A 26,098-nucleotide genomic window follows, 5' to 3' on the forward strand; every position below is an offset into this window, starting at 1 on the left:
TGAGAAACAGATCAGCTGATGTAGATCATTCTGGACAGTCTTTATCCAGTTAACCACAGTTCACTCTGTCATGTCTGTGCTTGTGAATGTTCATATTACATGTAAAATGTTGTTGAGTTTTGTTTTGAATTTTGTTTTGGGTTCACAGCCTCATGCATCTGTCTCACTGCTATACATCATGCCGCTCATGTAGTTTGTGAGCTGTGGCAGGATAGCTTTTTTGCTTGTTTTTGTGTTAATTAAAAAAAAAAAAAATCCCCTGCACTGAAGCAGTACCTTTACAGAAGCTTTTAAATTGACAGCAGCCCACATGAAAGCAGAGGAGACCATGGCTCTTCCTAGTGTGCAGTATTTGTGTGCATGTAAATTCAGTGCTGTTTTTCTGTGCATTTTCTTCTAAATGGACCTGTTGGTTAATCCACAGTTGAAGCTGTGGTCCCTATAGGCCATGATCAGATTGAGTTTTCTGTCTGTAACCCCCCAGAAGGAGGCACACCACTCATTTCTCAGAGAATCAGAGTAACCCTCGTAACCAGAAGGGCATCTTTTTAGTTGATGTTTTTATGTTCATTGGCCCTTTTCGTACAGGATAATCAGGTCAGGTATTTGTTTGTTCCAGATATTGAAATGAGCTTGACCATAAGTAACTATACTGTTGTAGTGTTGTCAAAAAATCTTTTTTTCAATACATATCAGTTCTAAAAGTTTGAAACAGTTTCAGTCTTTATTTCCCACGGTATGGATACAACACTGCTTAGTTTATGAAGTTTTTTTTTTTTTTTTTTTTTTTTTTTTTACAAAAATACCAAAGTACAAATTTCCACCCTGGTGGACAATAAAGATATTTTCTATTCAATTCTAAACAAACCAAAAATACTTTTATTTGGCTCTTGTCTCAATTTCACTTAGTGATTCAATTGAGACATCCCTACTTGTTATATTAATCTTTAAATACATTTTTTTTACTTGGATGCCCTAAATGTGAATTTTTCAATATGGTGTGAAAAATTGTGTTGACTATTGATATTGAAGTTTGAAGTAATAAGAATAGAACACACAAATAACTTCTGTAGAGCTGCCCTGGGACAGTTCAGTATGTGCTGTTGGAGGAAAAAAATGCTGAAATGTGTTTTATTTAAGACAGTCCATTTCAAACAGTGCTTAGCTGATTTAGCATTGCACTCCTAAAACATGGACTGTTCATTGTAGTCTGTAATCCTAACTGACGCTGACTCAAATGACTTAGCACTTCTTCATCTGGAACCACAAAAGACATTATACAACTTTCTTTATATATGTAGTAGTACTCCAAAACACATGGCAACACACCCTGATGGATAATATCATCAGAGTTCTCCTTTCAGAAAAGTAACCCCTCATCCCCTTTATCTTTATGCTAAAGGTTCAAATGAAAAAAAAGTTGTCCATCTGTGAAGTGAAGCATCTAATCTGATCATGGCCTTAATGAGTGATGCTCGTCCAGCAGTACAGTGTGTGTGGAGATGCTTCACTCATTGATCTGCTCTGTTTCCTCCAGCTGAAGATGCGCGCAGGTGGGATGAGCGAGTCATCCAAATGGAAGAAGCAGAAACGCTCGCCAAGGCCACCACGCCACATGGTCCGAAGTCCTTCTGGTCAGATGGACTCAACCCAGTCCAGTACTCTCAGCAACAACAACCTTTCAGGTCAGAGACAAACTATTGTGATAATACATATTGTGATCAGTCATCAGTGACCCATCCTCAGCTGTCAGAACCTCCTATAGAACCTATTAAAAATACCTCAAATTCTGCAGCTGCATGTTGTGTTCTTCGAAAAATCCTGTTAGTGTCAACAGTAGAAAGAGATATCATTCCCTGTTTAATGAAGAATTTTCTCATATTGACCCCATTTTTGGCAAACAAATGCATAAAGAAACTGTTGTGGACCTTTCAGCAGGTACTGAGCTTACAGCCCGTGGGAAAAATCTGGCCCCCAACCATGTCAAAAAACCTGAAAACATCCTAAAATCATAGAAACTTCCCAACATCCTAGAAATGTCTTAAAATGATAGAAATGTCCCAAAATCCTATACAGGTCCTAAAATTCTAGAAATGCCCTTGTCCTGGAAATGTCCCAAAATCCTACAAATATCCTAAAGTCATCGACACATCCTAAAATCCTAGAAACGTCCTGTAATCCTAGAAACATGTATGGGGCTGCTGAGACTGGCCCCTGGCCTCCTGTCATTTTGCAAAACTGCCCCCCAAGCAAAGCAAGTTGAGCATCCCTGCTTTCCATATTGCCGCTGATTTTAGCGGACAGGTGAGGAGGAAGTAAAAATGTGTGTGTACAGGTGAACTGTAAAAGCACATGGTGTTGTTCTCTTGTGTAACTTCTTCTCTCTCTCGTTAGTTGGCGTCCCGTTCATTGAGCCAGGTGTATCCACCTCCAGCCTACCGGCTTCGGACAGTGCCAGTTCATCTGTCTCCAGCCCTACAACCACAGACAGTGGTCTGGACACGTGCTCCAAAGCCACCTCCAGGGAGGACCTCTCCGACCTGGAACAATGTTACTCTTCTGCAGCCACCCTGAGCGCTGCTGCCATGCCTCCTGACACTGAGCTTGGCTCTCCAGATGCACAGGTAGGGCTGATCGAAATAGCAATCGAGAGACAAACATGATAGTCAGTCCTTGTAACACAAACATTCTGTTTTTCAAATCAATATTCTGTTCAGATATTCCCCATCTCAATGTTCATGATCTGAAACTGTGTCGGTTGTTGGTGGTCTATCTGTGTGTGTGTGAGACACTCCATCTCTTCTGTGGAGCTGCTGTGTGACTTAAACTTCCATTGTGACTAGTGATGTGTGTTGTGTTTCTGTTTGTGCCCAGACTGAGGACAGACAGGTTGAACAAGCTCAGTCAGCCTCAGTGGAGTCCATCCCCGAGGTCCTGGAGGACAAAGACTCCATCACAGAGCAGTCAGACAGCACCTCTGTCCATGACATGGACTATGTCAATCCCAGAGGAGTACGTTTCACACAGTCAACACAAAGAGACGGTAAGAATAAAACCTTCTGAGACCTCAGCAAATTGGCTGGATTTCTGTCAAGAACATGACACCAAACTACATGCAAGTAACTTGAAAATTTAAAGAAATAAAGAAAAGTAAAAAGGGAAACAAACAAGGAAATGACATGAAAAAAGCACTTAGTAATTATAATGATTTTATAACAGAATTTTTAAAAACATAATTATGAATAGAGTTTCATGGACATTTTCCCGTACCTTTTTAAAAAGAATAGTTTTCTAAATCCACTAATTTCTTGCTATTTGCAGATCATTTCTTGCCAAGTAGCTCATTGCCTTTTTTCTTAGGTTTTGGAAAGAAATTGCACCGGTATGCTCAGAGTTTAAAGGTTTAAATAGCCTACTTGTGAGAGGCATCTGAACCCAGCACAAGAAAATTTGATGTCGATCCAGGTTTCAAGGGGTTAAAACCTCTGATTTCTTTCTACTTTCTGACCTCAGCTTTGGTTTTATGCTGCTTTGTGCCACTGTTCTCCCACGTGAAAAAATGGCATTAACGTGTTTTTTAGAGCTGAGTAATATAAAGATATTTTATTGTATCGATGTATGAGACTGTATATCGTCTTAGATATTGGATATTGTTATGTTGTGATATGGAATAAACTCTGTTTTTTTCTGATTTTAAAGGTTGCAGTACAGTACATTGATGTACTTTTCACAACTTACCAGACAGTTCCACTTAATACCTGTCTTTACCCATCTAGTCATTATATCTACATTACCAATGATTATTGATCAAAAATGGAATTGTGTTAATATTTTTTCAAAGTACCAATAATCATTACTATAATAATGTCAAATCAAAGAGAGAATTTGGTTAAAAAAGACTGTCCTGTTCGTTTTTGTCTCCCAGTTCTAGCATTAACTAAGGGCTTCTGAGGAGTTTTAAATATATTGAGATATATATCAATTATTGAGATACAGCCTTGCAATATAATTTTTAGCTCGTATTGCCCAGTCATAGTGTTTTGTTAATCTTGATACACAGCTCCCAAGCAGTAGGTACCTTTGATTTTAACTCAGCTCAAAAATGAGTGCATCTAGCCTGACTTTGAGCTCGACATTGTACAGTAATGTTTCCCTTTCACACTGAGAACATTTTCTGTCCTTGTTGGATTAAAATCCTGTCGTCAAGTTCTGAATTTGTCTCCCCTTTAGGAGCGTCCCTCATCCCTTATGGCCTGCCATGTCTAAGGGAGCTTTTTCGATTTCTGATCTCACTGACCAACCCACATGACCGCCACAACACTGACGCCATGATGCACATGGGCCTGCAGCTGCTGACTGTAGCACTGGAGTCAGCACACATCACCAACTATCAGTCTTTACTGGGACTGGTCAAAGATGAACTCTGCAGACATCTCTTCCAGGTAAAGAAGAATGTAGAGGTGAATGCTCTGAGTACCCAACAGCTGAAAAATAAAAAGCACTGGCTGGTAGTGTATTACATTGGGCATCTTGTTATAATGTGATGTTCTGCTGGGAAACCTTAGTTCCTGCCATTCATGTGGATGCCAGCAGTGGCCGCCCAGCACGTCAGTGTGCAATGTAACACCAAAAAAAAATGCTCCGGACTAGACAGACAACGTGACAAAGAGCTCAAGGCATCAACCGGGCCTGTGAAGTCCGCAGATCCCCATCTGATGGAGCATCTGTGGGACTTTCCAGTACCTCAGAGGAACCCCCAATCCGTGTTGCAGCCTCCTCGGATCAGACTTGGCTCTGACCAGTCAAGACATGGGCTCTGGACCCCCAGGGTGTCCTGTGGTGTCTTGTACTGGAGCATTCCCAGCAGATCCATGAAAACTTGATCAGATTTGTACCTAGGGATTTTTTTAGGCCCAGTCTACACCTTGACCTCTATGTCCTGGTCCTCGGGTCATTCCTGAGCAGTTTTTGTGGTACTCAGTCTGCAACATTGTTTAGTTGGGTGGAGCCTGTCAGGTGGCCCCACATGAATGTCAAGGCCGAGGCAGAACCTTACATTGTAACGAAATGGTCATCTGATCACCCACTGTTGGAGGAATTAATTTCTCTCCCATCTGGACAGAGATATAAGGTACCTAGGGCACATACAAATAGGTTCAAATTTTCCTTTGTGCCACGTGCAATCAATGCAGTCAACTTGCATAATCCTTAAATTGCACTGTCCCGGTGGCACGACCTATTTAAATCCCTTTTTTAAATATTTTAATTGACGACAGGTCTTCACCCACTTCCTCACTTCTTTTATACTCTTTTATACCTCTGTTTTTTTTCATTGGGGTTGCTCTTGTCAAGTTTGGTTGTGCTGTACATTGCGATGTTGTTTTTGTGTCAATGTTTATTTATTGTTTGTAGTTGTTGTTGGTTGTGCTGTCACTGCAGACCAAATAGGGGGATAGGCTGCTCGCCCACAACATGCTCATTTCTTTTACCATGAGCTGAATTATCCTTAGAGATCTCTACCTTTCCAAAAGAAAACATAATTTACGTAATTTAAACTGATCAAAAACCAAATGAAGCAGTTTCAGCTTAAAACTCCATGTATTTCTGACGCACTCAGGCATGTCGCTGCAGGCCACCAGTTCAACGCATGCTAATGTATAACTTAATAATAGCTTAACATACAGATGTTCGGGAGGTTTTTGTCAAGACTTGAATTATTCACAAAGTTCGCCGTCTCTCAAAAACAAACAGACTAGGCCATTTAAAGACATTTGGACTGATTTCCTATGCTGATGTTTGAATGTCTTTTATTTTCTTTTGTTTTTCGTCTGATGTCTGTCTGTTTTTGTAGCTGCTGAGTGTGGACCGGATGAACCTTTATGCTTCCTCCATACGAGTTTGCTTCTTGCTTTTTGAAAGCATGAGAGAACATCTGAAGTTTCAGCTTGAGGTAACTATGGAACAATTTCTTGTTTTTTATAAATCAAATGATCTTTATGTTCTGTCAGTGGAATGTTTTCTAAAGGGGCTCGTGTGAAACCCAAATATGGTCAAAGTGATCCTGTGGACCTGATAATAATCACCTGTGTACTGAACTGACAGATGTACCTGAAGAAGCTGATGGAAATCATCACTTCAGAGAACATTAAGATGCCCTATGAGATGAAAGAGATGGCTCTGGAGGCACTGGTCCAGCTGTGGAGGATTCCCAGCTTTGTCACTGAACTCTACATCAACTATGACTGTGACTTCTACTGCTCCAATCAGTTTGAGGACCTCACCAAGCTGCTGTCCAAGGTAACACCCCCCCACTGGCTCTCTGTAAGCATGCTAACACTTCAAGATTCGAGGTATCAACATATATCATGAAGTCTTTGTGGTACATGAAACTGTGGGAGTCCTTTTTGGATAGACCAAACTTCAGTCAAGGGATTCTGTCATACTCTCATACCAGTCAAAGGGCTTTCTTTCCAAAGTGTTAAGGAATACTGTATGTTGGCAAAGATTCTCTGTCATTCAGAACTATCATGACCTGGATGACTGTGAGTCTTCACCAACATATTTCAATCAAATGCTTTTTTCCACAAATCTTTATAAACGAACCCTCAAATATATTCTACCACACCTATTACACCTTTGCAGTACAATAAATAATACAAATATTGTGTTGGTGGACATTTTTTTGCAACGGTGTTTTATATTTTTTTGCCCTTTTTTCACATTATCAACGGTCTCACCCTTTACTCCCCTGCTTGTACTGTCAGATCTGCAGAGCTGAGCTACATACAGAGGGTAGATTTATTCACGATGTGGATTAACCTTCCAATGGGAATCAGACAAGTCACCGTAGTGTCCTCTTAAAAAAAAAATGTTAAATTGCCTTTAATCTTTTCATGAGTTTTTTTTTATTGAGGTTTCTATTCAATGTCTTAAATCTCAGTACATTTACAGGATGTTAGAAAATGCCTCTAATGGTCGTTTTATGTCAAATAAATCCCAATATTCTGTTGGAAAAACAGCATTTTTCTTTTCACCTCTTGCTACAGAATGCGTTCCCAGTGTCAGGGCAGCTGTACACCACCCACCTCCTGTCACTGGATGCTCTGCTCACTGTCATCGACAGCACTGAGGCCCACTGCCAGGCCAAGGTGCTCAACAGCTCCGCTCAGCAGGAGCAGTCAGAAACACTGCTGGCCGACGGAGAGGCTTCAGCCAGCAACGGAGCAGACACTACAGCTGGTACAAACCACACTGCCACTTTATGGATCTTTGTATTGTTTCTTACTAGTATTTACTGGCAGTCTTCCACTCTTTAAACTGTCAAGATGCCTTTGAGTAAAACAGCTACAAAAGTTCATTTCGTTCACTTTCTATTCTCGAAAAAAAAGCAATACAGATCATTCACAATGTGGAATATCTTGATCACCCTCACTCATTATTCTTACAGTCAAAATTATTCAAATTTACAGATATTGTGGAATTTCAAATGGCACAATAATGTTTAAGGCTTAATATAACCTACTACCAGGAAATATTTCAATTGGAAAAAGGGGTTTCGATTATAGGGGGAAAATTAATTTTAAAAACTTACAGCGTTTGCACCAGCAGGAAAAGTTTTTGTATATCAATCTGTGGAGTGAAGCTATGGAACAGTTTCATTGTTGAGCTAAAACAATCTCAAAAACATAAACCAGTATAAAATAATGTATAAAAACGGGATTTTCATTTTCTGTAAATGTTACATTTTTTGTCTGTTTGGTTGTTGTATAATCATTTATCTATTTTCCTTTTTACATTTTCAAAATAAATCAAATTTTTCTATAATCGAATCTATAGATTCGATATAACTACAGATGATAAATAACTCATATAATAGCTTCATTGGCGAAAAAAATGCCAGTGCTGGCCATGAAAGCCTTTTAGTTTTTGTTTTTTTATTAAATGAACTATTTTCATTCCATTTGTCTTCAGATCTTAACAGACTGGGCAGCACCAACAGTCTGAGTCTTCCACCAGCTGAGAACGCTCCAGTGTGTCCACCAACCAGTGGCCATTTGATGGCAGAGAAGATGAGACTGGGAAGACAGGATCAAGGAGACAGTGACACTGGTGAGACTGTGATCTTTTATATAGTCTGACTGTAAAGTTCTCCCAAATCATTCAGATGGAAGCTGATATAAATGTTATTCTCTTCTCCCAGCTGAGAAGAGAGTCCCTAAAAAGCCTCAACGTTTCTCGTCATGTTTACCTGATTCCCAAGAGTTACTAGAAATTAGAACAAAGAAAAAGGTGAGTGTTAAGGATTGATGTAGATTTGCTGTAACATTACACATCCACAACCTATAATAAAATCTACTGCCACACTGTCATACTGCTTTTTTTGTCATGTTCCCAGCTGCTGATCACAGGCACTGAGCAGTTCAACCAGAAGCCTAAGAAGGGAATCCAGTTCCTGCAGGAAAAAGGCCTCCTCAGTAACCCCATAGACAACAACCAGGTGGCCCAGTGGCTCCGAGAAAACCCCCGTCTGGACAAAAAGATGATAGGAGAGTACATCAGCGATCGCAAGAACATGGAGCTCCTGGACAGCTTTGTCAAGTAGGGTGAAATTCCAGGACATGAAACATGTCATTTTACAGTCTGATCTTTAAAAGGGTACTTATCCAATTTTCAATGAACTTCATATCAAAACATGTGGGTCGTATGTGTAGATGAACTGTTGTAAACGTCCCTCCATCTAACCAGTGCCAGGATTTCCCTCTTTCTTCACTGGCAAAACATAATTAACGTAATCTACGTCATAGTGATGGAGTTTCACTGGCTCTTAGGCTGTTGCTCAAACTGCAGGCTTCCCTTGGCATTTTCGTAGTGCCAGCCTGCTAACCCTGCTGCCATCGCTGGCTTTAAGAGTATAGAGCTGGATCAAGAGATTTATCCCCCCCCTCAAAAACGGAAACAACAAACAACAAAACAAAACAAAACAATTAAAAGCTAAAACTAGGCAGTGCTCATCGTTTGCAAATCAAGAATATGTTACTGCCTAGGTTGTCTCCTAAACTGTTTTAAAAAACACATTTTAACGCCGTGTTAGCTGTAATAGCGAGAATTTGTGAACAGGAAGGGGTTACTATACCGCTTCCTGCTCAGTGAGAACTGAGAGCAAAAAAACGGAGACCAAACAGTTAAACTAAGCAGCGCTGATTGAATATAACCCAAGATTGTTATTGAGTGTCATATTTCTCACCATGAATGTTTTCAGAAACATGTTTCAGTTTACTGTTTAACTGAAATACCAGATCGCCAGCCATCATTGTTTCTAATGGACCATTCTAGATTACATCACCCACCAGCGAGAGGGTCTATTGGTCTGATAAGGCGTATAACATTCTGGTAGTTGTCTTGTGCAAAAGTGTCCTTTTTATCTGTTTTCTCTGCACATGTAGCATAAATACTTCTTTAAGGGTGTAAAGGTTTTTGTTCCCATTAGATCAGGCATGTCAAACCGGTCCACAGGGGGGCCGGTGTGGCTGCAGGTTTTGTTTCCAACCAAGTAGCAGCACACCAGACTTGACTCATTTAATCAACTGATCTCCGTCTTCAGACAGTTGATTGGTCAAACTGTGTGCTCTTGTTTGGTTGGCACAAAAACCTGCAGCCACACCGGCCCCCCTGTGGACCAGTTTGACATGCCTGCATTAGATGTATTGTGTATGTTTGATATTAATACTGTTCAAAAATTTTAGCTTGTTCTAACAATGATAAATATATGTATTATTTTTTTCTTCTTTTTTTTTTGCAGCACATTCACTTTTCAGGGCCTTCGTATTGATGAGGCCCTGCGACTCTACCTCGAGGCCTTTAGACTACCTGGAGAGGCTCCAGTCATCCAGAGACTCTTGGAAACCTTCACAGACAACTGGCATGTAAGGCTCATTTTCTCAACTTCCCAAAACTGTCTGAATTTGTTTCTATTACTATGTATCAGCAGCGTTTTGACATTCAGGTTAAGAGAAGAAGGTTAGTAGCACAATATTCCTGAGCATTAGAGCAGACTGTGAAACTTTTTGATTCATGGATTAGATTATTGCAGACTTCACTTATTTAAAAGTCTTAAACTCAATGAACTAAAAAGTTTTGACAGCCTTTCAAAACCCAAAGCAGAATTATCTTGGCTGTCAGCAACATAATCAGAACATGATCACTTCAGTGTAACTACAGTTACATGCACATCAATATTTCCTGTTTATTCCAGATATGACACTATTCTGAGTTTGATGCAGGTCATATGAACAACAACATATTCCCTTTAAATACTCCGAATCAGGCTGTTTTCAGAATTTATCATTTTCTGACTGTGACATGTTGGATATGCTATATGTAGGATGTAACATGTAGCATTATTTGTATGTGTATACAGTCAGATCAGAATATTTATCTCAATTTTGGTTTTTTACTACAGTTTGCAACATACGGCAGCTGGTCTGTTTACAGTCTGCTCTGTCATGGATAAGTTGCACACAAACCAACTCACCAACAGTTTGCAATGCTGTGGTAGAGATGCATGCATGCAAAAAAAATATGCAACATTTTTGGTCAGAAGAAGAAACACTCCTGCATTAAACTTTATGAAAGATTTGGATATCAACAGATTTTTGGAAATGCACAAATATCACAGCACTAACCTTTGAAGAAGGTGGTTGAAGGAATGAAAGAGGAGGCTGGACTCACATGGTCAAACAAGTCTACCAGTGGGGGAAACTGTCGAAAATCCTGTTTTGAATGACCAATAGCTGTAGCCTTTTTCTTTTTCCATATTTTGATGTGATAAGTGACATGTAATGACAGGTTAGTCAGACTCTGCAGAGCTGCAAGTAAACGAGAGTAGGGCAGAATGATTTTTTGTGCATGTACACATACTGAGTAATATCCAGCAGCCAATCAGAATGAGAGATTACGCTTCAAGTGAAACAACAACCACCTTCACCTTCAGATTCAGATTCAGCCTTCCACCACTGAGAATGTGTACATGCAGAGATGTGGACTCAAGTTACAGACCTTGGATGTGAGTCAGACTGGATGCACAAACCCAGTGACAAAATTATAAAAAGACACTATCTTGACTTTTACACCAATGATTTGTGACGTCACGTGGACTTTGACATGGAATGACCTAACTCAAACGTGTGCAGTGAATTATTTTAGCTTTTTACGCTTCCTAGAAAAACAGGAATTTGCATGTAGCATGAATGTTCCTGTCCAAGTTATGGCTTTAGCATTAGCTAGGATGTGGCATTTAATAGTTAGCTTGTGCAAACTGAAAAACAAGGAACCCTCAACACTGACAGCATGAGAATGAAATCTTTATGTTCAATATCTGGTTGCCTTCATGTTCTTCTAAACAACAGAAATTCATGTGTTACCTGTTAGACATGATCTGTCTTCGACAGATGGCCGGCATTGAAGTGAGCCTCACTTTGCCGCTGGTCCCAATTCCATTATCACCTTTTTAGGACACCTAACACTTTATGACATGGCCTTGACTCGTGACTTTATAGCCAAGTCTTAAGACTTACCTGTGGCCTTTGAACAATGACTCCTTTGTTCCATCTCTGCAAACTTGTCATTTATATACAAAACATCCTAGAACAAAACTATTTCTCCAATTCATGTGGGTAAATTAGTTTCCTACTGCCTTCATCACACACGCACACACACACAGAATTCAAATGGACTTGTCCATCATCAGATAATTCCAGCTGTTGTAAAGGGATAAAATGTGAATCAAACACTGTCACATGATGCAGGTTATAGTAAAAGGATGACACAAGTGTTACTACAGACGCACACATATACACAATGATGAGTAAACTCCACAAGGGGAACATTTAACTTCTCAGAATAGCAGAAGGAGCATGTGACCTGGAAACTATTTCTAGTAATGTCCTTTTCTTTGGCTCACCACAGAGACACAAATAGAGGCCTTGAATGAGCTGATGAGTAATTTTAGGCAGTGACAATATAAATGAGTTTTCCACTCTATGTGCTCACTGGAACATCAGCAGGATATGCAAGGTGAGATTCAGTCAAGGGACAAAGTTAGCTGTTCTTAAAACAGTCCCTGTGTCGGGGTTTGGCACAAAACATGTGATGATGTGTGTTTGATTTTGCGTACTGTATGTGTCTGTGTTTGTAGAAAGTGAACGGCTCTCCTTTCATGACTAATGACGCCGGCTTTGCCCTGGCCTACGCTGTCATAATGCTGAACACTGACCAGCATAACCACAATGTCCGCAAGCAGAACATCCCCATGACGATAGAGGTAAGTGAGCTCTCTGTCCTGCACACATTCACACACTCACAGTTTTCTGTGGAAGCAGCTCCACTGAAACATTAGATACTAGATATACTAGAATAGATTAGATAACTAGATCTGTAGCTTGTCCAAACACAACCATGATAATCCTTCTTGTAATTGGGTTTGAGTATTTCAAATGTCTTGCTTTTTGTGCTTTGAGCTACATGAATGAAATGATATTCACCTCCATTGTATTTTGTTGCGGCCCAACTTACAGAGGTGCCTCTTGCAAAACCTTGGTCCAAACAGAAACAGAACTATCTATCTCAATCCCCACAGAGAGAAGTGAGGCAAGGTTTGTGTGTAATTTGGGAAGCCGACCCTTTCATATTTCCATTTCTTTGACCTGCTCACACTAGGATGAAGGCACAGGGATGTTAGAATGTGGTAGTGGTGAAGGACTTAAATTACCACTTCAAACATGCTCAAAGCCTCTACACACTAAGTCAGTATTTTAAAAAATAAATACAATATCTCATTGTGTCATTCACTCTAACACACTGACCTTGAAACTTTATTCAAGTTTTCAGAACAGGGCTGATTTTTATTGGGTTTGTTTGGGCTTTATTTTTTTTCTTGACTGTCGAAACTTTAGAGAGCTGTTTGACCAAGAAGTAGTGAAGAAATGTGGCCTAAACTGCAGGACATATGCATCTGCAAGCAGACAGATGAGCACGGCACAAAGTACCATTTCATAACTCAGATTGCTACTTTCTATAGGTCAGATAGTCACATTCAGCTGGATGATGAGGAGGAGGGTGTGACAGAGAATTGCACACAGACTGGGGGAGAGTGCGACAGTGTGGAGAAAGAGAGGCAGGACAGCTCAGCGAGGGCAGAGAGTGGAGACAGCCAGGGAAGTAGCTGCAGTGAAGAGAAACTAGGGAACCGATGAGAGAGAGGGAGCAAAAGACAGAGTGACAGCATTTTTTCTCAAATTGCAAATTTTTGCAACCAACAGAACAATAAAACTCATTGACTCATTGTTTAAGGTTTCTGTGCTTACTGATCATGATTGGATTATTCCATTAAAAAAGCCCTTACAAACAATACCGATTTGGTGTGCAAAGGCCTTAACCTTGTTAACCCTTTGAAATCTGGATAAAAAATCACTGTGTTTGTGCTACATTCAGAAGCTTTTCACAAGTGTTTAAACCATAAGCAAATTGGTTTGATTTCCTTCAAAATGTGAAAAAAGGCAAAGAGCAACTTGACAAGAAATGTCCCTCAAATTTAACAAAAAATAGTAGATTTGGAAAATGATTTTCAAGCAAAAATGCCGACAAAAGTATGTTTATCATTACCATAATTATGGTAATGGTGTGATAATTTTACAGAATTATGTTTTTTAAGCACATTTTTACACATAATTGTCTGTTTTTTTGTTTGTTTGTTTACCTTTCCATCATTGCTTTTTTTTGCTAATTTTCACGTAATTTTTCTTTTACTTTTTGCTAACTTCTTGCTTTTTTGAAGGGGTTTATTCCTTTTTTGATTGCTTATTGCCTTCTTCCCATGTTTTTGAAAATATCAAGGCAGTTTCGAAGGGTTAAGTCATTAGAAATATAGTATGAACTTTGAGAAATGATGCAAGCCTCTGCTGTGAGCCAGAGGCCAGACTAGACTGTTGGATGTGGTTCTGTCCAGCAGGATTTCTTGTTCCTGTCAAAGCTGCATCAGAATCCAAACTTGAAAGAGACTAAGATGCAGAACAAAAAAATGCACATTTGTTTTTAGCAAATGCTAGTTTGCAGGTTTCCTTCAGAAAAGGGCAAAAGCTATATGGTATATGTGTCACTCACCGGGCAATGTCACTGTGTCTGATGACATGCCATTCCTGTGTGACGGCTGTGCAGCTTGGTGGCTCCAAAAGCCCATGGCCAGCAGCTGTAGGCAGTGGTGGTCCGCCTGAGAGGTGAACAAATCCTAAACACGCTCTCTGTTCATCTGCCGCCTCTTTGTCTGTTGTTGCTGTCTGTGATTGACAGCGGCTAAAGACTAAACAGAGCCTCTGGGGCGGCCTGCGAGCAGTTTGTGGGTGGGCCACTCTCACTGACAAACGCTAGCCAGCACGTGCTGTCTCACTCTCTGTCTCACTCTCTTTTATCTACACATACTTTGTCAAAAGACTCGAATCATACCTCATCATTCAGCTGGTGCTGTATGTAGTTTAAATGATCCCGACACATTCCCTAAAGGTCAGTTGTGGTTTGGTGTAGGAGGCTCGTTGACCTCCGGACTCAGACAACAGGCAGAGGCTCCCACTCAATAGTTTGGAGAGGGCCAATAAAAGTGGCGCCTCGCACATGGGTTACTGAGCAGCTTGTAATGTGTAGTATTCACTGCAGCATGTGTTGGTTATTTTTGAAATGGGGAAACTATGCCCAGCATCACAGAGTATAAATCAGATCCTCTTCCCAAGGATGTGACAGTGAGAGGCCTTGTGTTCACTGAGGTACAGTACAGGTAAGCTCAGCTGTTTAATCTTCATTGTGTCATTGAAACACAGCCTCCTGCCTGATTTAGTGGCCTGTGTGTTCGCTCTAAACGCTTCTCTCTGATAGTGACTGACTGTAAGTGTGAGTGGAAGACAGTAGGAGTCCCTGATGTGGGTGTGACAGATAAAGATAAAGCCTCTGGCTCTCTCTGTCAGTGTTTATTTCTTTGTGTGTCCCTGCAGAGAAGCTAATGTTTCCCTTCCTCTTACCTGCCAGTAGTACAGACTCTCTCTAGTTGAGGCATCAAACCCAGCCTTGAGGTCGTCAGTCATCGCAGGGTTGTGCTGTTTATTTACAGGAGGCTCTTGGCTCTAATCCCTGTTTTCCTAACGCTGCAGCTAAAGCATATTATATAACACATAGCGAATGTGTTTCCACAAAACAGCCCATCTAATTGTTGGTTGCAGGATGCAGGGTTGATGAAGACTGAATGCCAGAGGCTTACTTGTCTGAGTTAAGCTCCTGTGATATGAAGCATTGACTGACACATTGATGGTGGAACTATTACATTCAATTTTTTTCCCAGAAGCATGAGAGGTGTTTGAATGTCTGACCAGGAAAACAGCTGATGATTCCACAGCTAACTGCAGTGTTTTCATTTAACAGCAATTCAAGAAAAACCTGAAAGGAGTGAATGGAAACAAAGACTTTGACCAGGACATGTTGGAAGATATCTACAATGCTATTAAGTAAGCTGCTATCACCTATCCATCTATCTGTCTCTCTGTGTGTCTGTCTTTCTGTCTGTACGTACATGTACACACATACATACACACTATAGCCATTGACAAACTGCCCTGAGTGACTTGCTTTTTCTCCTCCTGTGTAGGAATGAGGAGATTGTGATGCCAGATGAGCAGACAGGGTTAGTGAAGGAGAACTACGTATGGAGTGTGTTGCTACACCGTGGCGCCACGCCCGAAGGTATCTTCCTCCACCTGCCACCCGGCAGCTACGACCATGACTTGTTCACCATGACCTGGGGTCCCACCATTGCTGCCCTCTCATACGTCTTTGACAAGAGCCTGGACGACAACATCATCCAGAAGGCCATCACCGGCTTCAGGTATACTGGTTCAAAAGAGTTAGCAGCTACAGTGGTCAGAACAGTGAGACACTCTGAATGAGGATTTAACTGTTTCATCGGTCTTTGCCTCTAATTTGAAAGTCAAAAATGCTTTGGCTCTACCATTGACACATTTCTACCCAGGGAACCTCAGAAACAGCTGCAGCTGTTAAAATGTGCATAATTTTTGTTTAGTTAAGGACTTTCTTAAGTGAGCTAGTTGTGTCATAAGTAAAACCACTCTTTAGAGGTGCTGTTATAAACTGATGTTGACAGTAGCCATGATATTTAAAAGTAAAATATTGATATCATCTTAATAATACACTTAAAATTATATTGTGTAAATAATCCAGCACCTCTTTAAATATTTGTTTCTCTATCCCAGAGAAATTTGTTTCTCTATCTCTCATCCAGATGCCTTTTCACTACCATTTAGTGTAACTGCTGTTTTTGTGTGATTTTGTAGAATTACAGCTATAGACTGTCTCTCCACCTCCCAACACTCATATTTTTTGTGTAATTCATTTGCACAAAAAAGAGACAAATTAAAGAAGGATTTAAAGGATATCTTTCCCTATCTTTCCCTCACAATTACCATAAATATTGTTATAATATTGATATTGTGAACTCTAATGGCCTCAGTAATCTCTGAGTGAGAATCTGACATGGTGCCAGCCTCACCACCCTCTCCAGTTCACTGATTGTTCTTAGAAGTGAGCTTCTGTGACAGCAGTTGGTTTTAAAGGAATGAAATACATTTCCCCATATTCAACACTGGATCAGACCTTTTCTTTGTTTAAGGTGTATATTCACGTTTTTGTGTCGTTGTAGGAAATGTGCAATGATAGCAGCTCACTATGGCTTCAGTGATGTTTTCGACAATTTGATCATCTCCCTGTGCAAGTTCACCACTCTGAGCAGCGAGGTAAGGCACTTTCACAAAAAGCACTCCACAGCATCCTGTTGTTCTAATGTGCTCCAGTTTGTTTCACCAGTAGAGTGCGGACATCAGAGTTCATGTTTTTCATGTTTAAACATGGGACAATTTCTACACAAACTAAAGGACAGGATCTTACGGAGAACCACAAAAAGACACATTAGTTAACATTGTTTGCAGCTTGGGTTAGAATAATGAATTGAGAAAAATACAAATGGAAATATCCTCCTTTGATATGTTAGTTATATTGTTTCGGTTTGTTGATATTTATCAATGCTGCACTTGTTTAATGTGGCTTAGAAGCACAGATTAGACTTTTAAAAAGCAAAAAAATAAGACACAGGATTACTTGCTCTTTTTTTGTATATATTTAATTCTATTTATTTATTTTCAATAATTAAGTGCATCATTATACCTCTTCCCAAGGTGAATCACACAGTTATCACACTACCTGCAAACATACAACACAGCAAAAACAATAAACAAGGAGAAAAAGAATCAACAAAACATAGATCCATATGTTCTAGGAGCATTTATGAATTTTCTAACAGAAAAAAAGTAACCATTCTTCTTTAATAGTACCCACCCTATGGTCCTTTATTTATTTTTTTATTTTTTTTAGGAAAACAGAAATGTGTTCTCAAATGGCAAGTGACTATTGTTAGATTTTAACGATTGTATCATTATTTTATAAAATGTTGCTTGTAATAAAGAATCAATGCTTGTTGCCTTTTTATATGGTTGGCCATTTGATAGTGCTGATGCAACAAAAAACCTTTCAGCTGTGGAAGCCAAGTGCTGCTGTTGAAATGGTAATTTACAGAGCATGACACATGCAAGCTGATAATGGCTGCAAAGACTTTTTGTGTGAGAGCCATTTCTAGATATGATCATGTGCAGGCTCTTCATGGGACAATAGAGCATCTCTTTATCTAACACCTACTGTCAGTGAGTGACAGTAATGATGTGACGTATGTAAACTAAACCCTCTCCAATAACTACAGCTGAAATCATATTAGTTTTATACAGTAACTGTGTCTTAATGTTGTTGTGTCCTTTCCCTGTGCAGTCTGTGGAAAACCTTCCTACAGTGTTTGGCAGCAATAATAAGGCCCAGACAGCAGCCAAGACAGTGTTTGACCTCGCCCATCGGCACGGCAACATCCTGAGGGAGGGCTGGAAGAACATCATGGAGTCCATGCTCCAGCTGTTCAGAGCTGAGCTCCTGCCCAAAGCCATGGTGGAGGTCAGAACTCTACACTCTAAACACAACATTCCATTCTGTCAGTGATTGCGTGCTCTGTGATAATACTGCAGACTCTGTCCTGCATGCTCTGCTGCCATCTGCTGCTCTCTGCTCACACATTGTGCTTGCTGCCTCAGGTGGAGGATTTTGTGGAGCCAAATGGGAAAATTTCTCTTCAAAGAGAGGAAACACCTTCAAATCGGTATGCACTGCTCTCTCTGCCACCTGCTGATCTACTTACAGCAGAAGCTAAAAGAACAAAGTTACACAGGTATCATAGTGTAATACTTTTACAGATACAGCTGCAGGCCTGTACGCTAGTATCATCTTCCCAGCCATGTTCCTTTCTGTTGTTTTCATTAAGTATGCCTTGATTCCTAGAAGAAGAGACCAGCCTCTCACACTAAGGAAAAACATATTTCATGAAACAGTCCTGACCCAGAGGGCTCAAAATATAACCTATATGTCTCCTTTGTTGCATGTCAGAGGTGAGTCTGCAGTGCTGAGTTTTGTTAACTGGTTGACACTGAGTGGAGCCGAGCAGTCAGGACTCAGAGGGCCGTCCACGGAAAACCAGGAGGCCAAGCAGGCTGCCATCCTCTGCATAAAGGTACTAACATCTTACACTGTGTGCTAAGTAAACTCGTAAAGGGATAGTTTACTGATTTTCAATCAGCTTTGTATCAGAATAATGTGGGTGGTATGTATGGATGAACTTTGGTAAACTACCCTCCATCGTACCACCACCCAGATCTCCATGCTCATCTCTCAGCTCAAATCCAAATCATCCGCTGGATTTTTGCTGGCACTAAAGCTGCTGCTACAACTACAGACTGTACTTCCTCATATTCTTCAAGGAGGTTATAAAAAGAAGTCACAGCACCATTTCACTTCAAATCAAGGGGGTACAACACACATGCTTTCTATATGCAAATGTTCTGTTGAATGTTGTCCACAATCAGTTTGAGTGTATTCAAAAGTTCTATCAGGCAGTGTGCACTTATCTAGTGTTTATTGAGAAACATAAACATATTTGTATGTGGTTTAAAAGAAATTGCTGTATTATATTAATCCTGTATGGATATGGAACGATTGCTATGTGGCCTGGCTCAGGTTAACCCTTTCAAACCTGAGCAAATTGGCCTGAATAAGGTATACAGAAATATATGTAAACCTGCACAATACTTGCACAGAGATTTGTGCATGCTGGTCTAAGACTTTGTGAACCACACTTTTTCTGTTACACATCAGGCGTTTAACCATGAATCAAATTCAACTATATCAACTGTAATCAACTGTAAGAAACGAGAAAGAAAAAGATAGAGGACAAAAAAGAAAAGACGGTATTGTGCCCCAACCTAACTAAGGGGCTGTTTACATGAAACATTAAACTTTTGTTGCGGTTTGGCCTTTCACTTACGCGACAACAGCAGTTTAGGGCTTGAAAATGCAAACCTTTGCAAACCGGGTTCCATAGTGTAATCTTTTGAAAATGCAACCCCCCTCTGTCACCGTGTAAACTGGCAATGTATTGATCCTGTGAGAATGTTGACGTCACTGCTGCACTTTTTGCAGGCGCGTGGTGTTCTGCTGCGGTGTGTCATTTCCAAATTTACAGCACCAGCTACTGACCTGGCATGCATACTACAACATTATTGGTTGTTTTTGTGGATCTGTGTACGCGAGGATCGTTTTCATAATGTTATATTATGAACGTGTATTATTTTTAAAAACGCACAGAAAGACTTTAGTAGGGCCATTCTTGTCTAAACATGGCCTAAAAGCCCAGAATTTGGGTTTCAGCACTCCAGTTCCCTGATCTTAGAGGGCCCCCTAACACTCATCAATTTTCCCAGATCCTTTAAGGTCCCTGGGACAACATATGCAAACTACAGAGACCAAAAAAAGGAAAATTAGGTTTGGGCCTGATATTTGGTTTGTTCTGACATTTTTATGTACTTTAGAGGTTATTTATCCTCTTCAGATTCTATCATGTACGTGTCCAGTAGATTCGACCATATTTATGTTCTTCACTGTTGGTCCTGACCTAAATTTGGTGTCATGCCTTTTTGTTAATCCATCACCCTTTCCATAAAATTTACCCACACCAACCCATAACTGCTTCCATCCATAGAAACACATGCATGCACATACCAACAAACAATATTCTGTTTTGCATTATTTCATATGATCACATCAGTTTCTATAATCCTGTCACATCTTGACACAAAGACGTCACTTATCCTCTGTGTTATTCTTCCCAAACTGTGAATTTCATCCATGGTTTCCTTCAATATGGTTATTTGTGATGCCATTGATTTCAGTCACTTCAGCACTTAAAGAGGCTAAAAGGAGCACATCCAAAGAGTACCTGAGTCCACAGCATTCTTTTATGCCTTCTGCCTCCTAACTATTATTATTATGAATATGGTTTAGAAATTTTAGAAATGTTTATCTAGCTTTTCCAAAAAACTATTTTCCAAATTTGCCTTTTTCCCCATGTTATTATTTTTATTTTTTAAGTATTTTGTGCACATTAAAGAATGGATTGTAAAGACTTCTGTTTTTGTTTAAATGGCTGCAATATTTGTACAATGATGTCAGCCACTCAGAAAGTTCTCAGTGTGTAAAATGTGTCAGTGTCACAGAGTTTTCTGTTTCTTTCTTTCCAGCAATGTGACCCAGAGAAGCTGATCACAGAGAGTAAATTCCTGCAACTGGAGTCTCTACAGGAGCTCATGAAGGTTTTCATTATTTCCTACCAACATTTGAACAGATGTAGCTCATAATTGTCTTGCTAGGGCAGAAGTATTTGCTGGAGGTGCTTGTTAGCTAGTTTAGATAAATATGTGCAATAAATGTCAATCACATCATAGTTCAGTCATAAAGACAACAAAAACAAAGCAGACTTTCCTCTCCAGGCTCTGATCTCAGTCACCCCAGATGAAGAGACATATGATGAAGAGGATGCTGCCTTCTGCTTGGAGATGTTGCTGCGGATCGTTTTAGAGAACCGGTGAAAAAAAGAATCTGTCAATTATATGTTCACAGCACAGACATATGGGTTGTCATTTTTAACCCCAATGATTACCTCTGTGTGTGTGTGTGTGTGTGTGTGTGTGTGTGTGTGTGTGTGTGTGTGTGTGTGTGTGTGTGTGTGTGTGTGTGTGTGTAGAGACCGTGTGTCATGTGTGTGGCAGACAGTGCGAGACCATCTCTGCCATCTTTGCGTCCACTCCAACGAGAGCTGCTTCCTGGTGGAGAGGGCTGTGGTTGGACTCCTTCGACTCGCCATCCGACTGTTACGGCGAGAAGACATTAGCTCTCAGGTACACTAAACGCACGCAGGCACGCGCGCGCGCGCACACACACACACACACACACACACACACACACACATACATTCTTTGGCTGTCAAAATGGCTTTCAATAGCTGGTCACGCTGTTGCTGCGTTGCTAGTAGTGTAAACACATCATAAGAATTTGTTTAAAAATTGTTACACTTCTGTCCAAAATTTTGGAGCAGGATGTTCAGTATGCCGGCTAATGAGACAATATAAGGATGGAGCAGATTGGTACATGTGTAACCCAGTGAGCACAAACAAATCCAAGCCTGCATGTACCTCCAAGCTTGAGGATGTATGATGGATGTGCTCAGCATTCAGATGGAGAGTGGAAGAGTTGGTTCTGCAGAAGGAGTGGCTGCTGCCTGCTGTACAGTACAAACAGCATTATCTGTCAGAATCTACATGAGGATTTGATCAATGAGCCACTCTGATGCACATGTCCCTTCATCACCATGAACACACGCAGTTTTTTAGACTCAGTCCCGCATATGGCTATGATGACGGCAGCACATGCAGATGCAGCAGCCTGTAGCTCCTTCCTTGCTACTTTTTAGCTATATTTTTCTATTTTTTTGACTCCATGGCCCCTTCTGCTGAAGCACGACTTTTCTATGATAGAGAAGCACTTATCAACATTGGGACTAGAGGAGAGAAACGAAACCGAAAGCGCTGGATAAGGAGGGAGAGGAGAGCTGGCATCAGGGCGAGTCAAGTCCGACCCAACTTAGACCGAGAGCTGCTCCTCTGCCAAGCCTTCTTCTGACTAATGTCCGGTCACAGGAGAGTGGAGTGGATGAGATTTGGTTGAGGCTCACTCAAAAACGGGAGATAAGCAACTGTTCTGCACACATCTTTACAGAGACATGGTTAACCCCTAACAACCCGCATCAAGCCGTTGCACTGGATGGGTGGAGCTTGTTCAGAGCCATAAGGACTCAAGACTCTAATGGAAATTCAAAAAATGTACTGCAGGAATTGAATGATGCCATCAGCAGCAACATGCCTGAGCAACCAGATGGAATCTTAACAGTAGCTGCTGTTAAGATTCCATCTGGTTGCTCAGCTTAGGGGTTAAGTGGGTCGTCCTCAAATTGGAAGGTCAGCGGATCGATCCCCTGCTCCACCAGGCAACATGTCGAAGTATCCTTGGGCAAGATACTGAACCTCAAATTGCTCTTGACACTGCGCCATTGGATTGTGAGTGTATGTGAATGATTACTGAGTAGCAGGTGGCACCTTGTACGGTAGCCTCAGCCACCAGTGTGTGAATGTGTGAGTGAATGGGTGAATGTGACATGTAGTGTTAAAGCGCTTTGTAGTACAGTCCATTTACCATTATTTCCAATCCAAGGCCACGTGGGCGTGTTACAGAGCGATAATGGAAAGGCAAGCCCCTTATACATGGGAGCGACCATGTATGAGGGATTTCTGGAATCGTGATAGTCCATGATTTCACAGAGGAATTGTGGATTCAAAACTTCCCGATGATCCGCTCAACTTTTGAAGAGTTATGTGATGCAATAACACATCTTGTAGCTCCTGCTGCATCATGCAGCCAGTTCCTACTGACAAGCACATAACCATAGCATCATGTGACCTGGAAAAGCAAAAAAAGTCTTTCCATTGTTTTGCAAAATATGGCTTTTTCAGATCACCTGTAATACAACCTAATGCAAACATAAAAACTTTTTTATCAAAATTGAGGTAGTTCCATTAAGCATATTTTATATTTGCAATTTCAGTTTGCACATGAAAGAGAGGAGTACTGAGAGAGTTTTGGTTTTGGACTTTTGATGGGATTTGTTGACAGTGAGACAAATCCACAATAAGGCCTTTTCTCCTAACAGGAATCCTTTAATGGAACAATAATGTAAATGGGACACTTCAAACTGTTGAGGTGGTATTCTGCTGTGATCATCAGGGTCACTAAGCTAATCTTACACTCAGTCATTAAAGTCAGGGGGTTACTGACAATAGACCTGTGTCATGTTTTCATGATAACATTGATCCATAGTATAATATGCTAAGGCTTTCAAAGGTGATACTTAGAGCACTGCGCTAGATGGATGAGGTGTTGATATTTACCAATGAGAGCAGTCTGAACCCTAATATCATAAAAAGCCTCCATTGTGTCCAAACAGACTTAGTGAGATGTGTACAGATAAGCTCATCATTTAATGCTGACCTGACCTCATGTCAGTAAGGTGACCTACATTTAAACCTTGTGATCTGAAACTTCAAAATCAGATTTGTATCTCAACATTGTTTTGGTATTTGGTTTGTGCTTAGAGTTAAAAAAAAGAAAAACACAGTTTGAACTCTTAATACAACAGAAAATCCAGTTTATTGAGTGCATTAAAATGCTTATCATTTAACTTCTTATGACTTAGAAGGTGTGGATCTACCTTTTCCATATAGTCACATGCTATTTAAAATTGCACTTGCTCATTTATGCAAATGGTATGACCAATGGACACAAAGGAAGATCCATGTGTCTGAATGTCAAATTTAATTTTTAAAATAACATTTCACAAAGCAGAGGATTTGTACTGTTGTGACCACGATTGTGGGTGTGGAAATACGCTGGGTAATGAAGAAAAAATGTAAAAGAGAGTATATATATTTATTAAGTATAAATATTTAAATAAATATGTTTGAATTGGCTATTTATTTCTGAAAAAATCACAGAATATCAGTGGCATTTACAATAGGGCCTCTGTACAAAAGTATTGAATTGTTTGGGTTTGAACTGAGCTGATGTTGAAACCAGGTACTTCACTACTTCACTACATCAAAAAAAAAGTCTCTAAACTTGTTGTCCTGCTCACTTTTGACTGGCTAACAAAATTGTTTGGTCTACTTTGGTGGCAATTCAGACCTGGGGACAGGCATTAAGAATAACTGTAAAAATAGCTAATCTTCTAGCTGCTGGTCTAATTTGCTTCTGTGGGTCATCTAGAAGCATCAGTATCACATTGAGATGATGTTATAGCCAGTTCAGTTGTCCCTGTAGCTGCTTGAGGGTAGAATTAGAGAATGTACACTGTACTTTAAAAGCACAGTAAGATCACCATACTTGCATCCAATGATGATCTTCTCTCTCCATGTGCACCTATAGGTTCTCCACTCCCTGCGTCTCCTGCTGATGATGAAACCTCATGTGTTGTCCCGGGTCAGCAGGGAGGTGGCCTATGGCCTTCATGAGCTGCTGAAAACTAATGCAGCCAACATTCACTGTACAAATGACTGGTACACGCTCTTCTCCCTGTTGGAGTGCATCGGAGCCGGAGTGAAACCTCCTGCCTCTTTCCAACTCACCTCCAGCACCGCTGACAATGACACAGGTTCAGTATTTCCCTTCACATCATCACTTTGTGTCTGACGGGGATGTTACTGATGATCACATGTTAAACCCAAGTAGGGATGCTTATACAATGTTAAGTCTTAAAGTAATTATTTTAAGGATTTTTATTTCATAAATGTCAGTCAAGTCATATCTATGGCAGCATTATTAGCTGTATGTCAAGACATGAGGAAAAAATGCAGTGTCAAGTTACAACAGCTTCACATTAAAAGCATTTCACTGGTGAAACATTAGACTGTTATTATTGTAGTCACAGAAAATGAAATGTGTTTGTCAGTGAGCTTAGCACTTAATGTGATCCTTCATCATCCATGCATAGACTTAACAAGACAATGATCATTTTCATCATTTTTTAAGTTACAAATGGCGCAGGTAACAGGGCTGCACACCTCCAGCTCTCCATTTCACTGTGCCCTGCTGTCTGCAGACCCAAGCCATGTGCAGAGTGAAATCAGATCATGGTTGCTCACAGAAAAAGGCCAATTCTTACAAACGCCTTGATTGAAAAAAACAACAGTTTGTTTTGCTGCATCTAGTACTCTCTGAGCAGTAGTATTAACTCTTTGATACTTAAGCAAATTGGCTTGATTTCTTCAAAAAAACAACTAGAAATAGCCAAGAAAGAACAAGAAATTATTAAAAAGTTACAAGACCTCAAGAAAGTATTAAAAAAGAAATACTTTTTTCCTTTTTTTGGGCTAAACAGCATTGACTGTCAGTAACTACAGGCGTCACCAAATCAACCAGGACTGAAATCTTCCAGATTAGTTAACTGAGATTTCTCTGGAGAAGTAACCATTGACAACACAGAGCTCTGTATTTTTTCTTTCTTAAGCAACTTATGGGAAGTTTACATGACTAATTTTGTACTAGTTATAAGTCAACAAATAAAAAACACAAAGGATTCACTATTTCCACACCAGAATAGTATTCTTTACATTATCTGTAAGATAATAAAGTTCACAAAACATACAATTAAGCAGTTGAAAATACTTAATTATGAAAATCCATAAATTCCAGGAGACTTTCCTTTTGGTGTATGTTAAAAGTCTGAGGTTGAGGGAGGTTGTGTTTGGCTGGCTCTAGCATCTGTAGGAAACTCCATGTCATTGTTGATGGTGGTAAAGAATTCTTATTATTGAAATGAGGAAATATATACAGGTTGTTGTCCGTACTCATTCCCACAAGTTTAAGACAATGCTGTTAATATTTTTACAGGGTTTGTTTTTTTGTTGCAGATATTTCCTTTGGACTGTTTGAGTTAACAATTAGGTGTAAGACAGTA

The 26,098-nt window shown here is 40.2% G+C and overlaps 1 protein-coding gene across 6 annotated transcripts in view; it reads left to right on the forward strand.

The window, feature by feature from the left end:
* The window catches only part of gbf1 (golgi brefeldin A resistant guanine nucleotide exchange factor 1), a 142,424-nt gene that overhangs the window by 93,594 nt on the left and 22,732 nt on the right, over positions 1-26,098 (forward strand). For all 6 annotated transcript variants that reach the window (XM_088086837.1, XM_088086838.1, XM_088086839.1 and 3 more), the window contains 22 exons: positions 1,538-1,685; positions 2,395-2,624; positions 2,875-3,043; positions 4,231-4,442; positions 5,852-5,950; positions 6,103-6,297; positions 7,047-7,239; positions 7,972-8,109; positions 8,201-8,289; positions 8,396-8,598; positions 9,800-9,923; positions 12,194-12,319; positions 15,460-15,542; positions 15,683-15,919; positions 16,751-16,844; positions 17,926-18,102; positions 18,240-18,304; positions 18,589-18,712; positions 20,775-20,846; positions 21,024-21,118; positions 21,278-21,431; positions 24,568-24,793. In XM_088086837.1, the coding sequence (XP_087942963.1) occupies positions 1,538-1,685; positions 2,395-2,624; positions 2,875-3,043; positions 4,231-4,442; positions 5,852-5,950; positions 6,103-6,297; positions 7,047-7,239; positions 7,972-8,109; positions 8,201-8,289; positions 8,396-8,598; positions 9,800-9,923; positions 12,194-12,319; positions 15,460-15,542; positions 15,683-15,919; positions 16,751-16,844; positions 17,926-18,102; positions 18,240-18,304; positions 18,589-18,712; positions 20,775-20,846; positions 21,024-21,118; positions 21,278-21,431; positions 24,568-24,793 (3,253 nt within the window). The remainder of the gene's footprint in view (positions 1-1,537; positions 1,686-2,394; positions 2,625-2,874; positions 3,044-4,230; positions 4,443-5,851; positions 5,951-6,102; positions 6,298-7,046; positions 7,240-7,971; positions 8,110-8,200; positions 8,290-8,395; positions 8,599-9,799; positions 9,924-12,193; positions 12,320-15,459; positions 15,543-15,682; positions 15,920-16,750; positions 16,845-17,925; positions 18,103-18,239; positions 18,305-18,588; positions 18,713-20,774; positions 20,847-21,023; positions 21,119-21,277; positions 21,432-24,567; positions 24,794-26,098) is intronic.

The sequence above is a fragment of the Plectropomus leopardus genome, chromosome 13 (genome assembly GCF_026936395.1).
Source record: "Plectropomus leopardus strain MGB_pleo_1.0 chromosome 13, ASM2693639v1, whole genome shotgun sequence".
NCBI lineage: Eukaryota > Metazoa > Chordata > Actinopteri > Perciformes > Serranidae > Plectropomus > Plectropomus leopardus.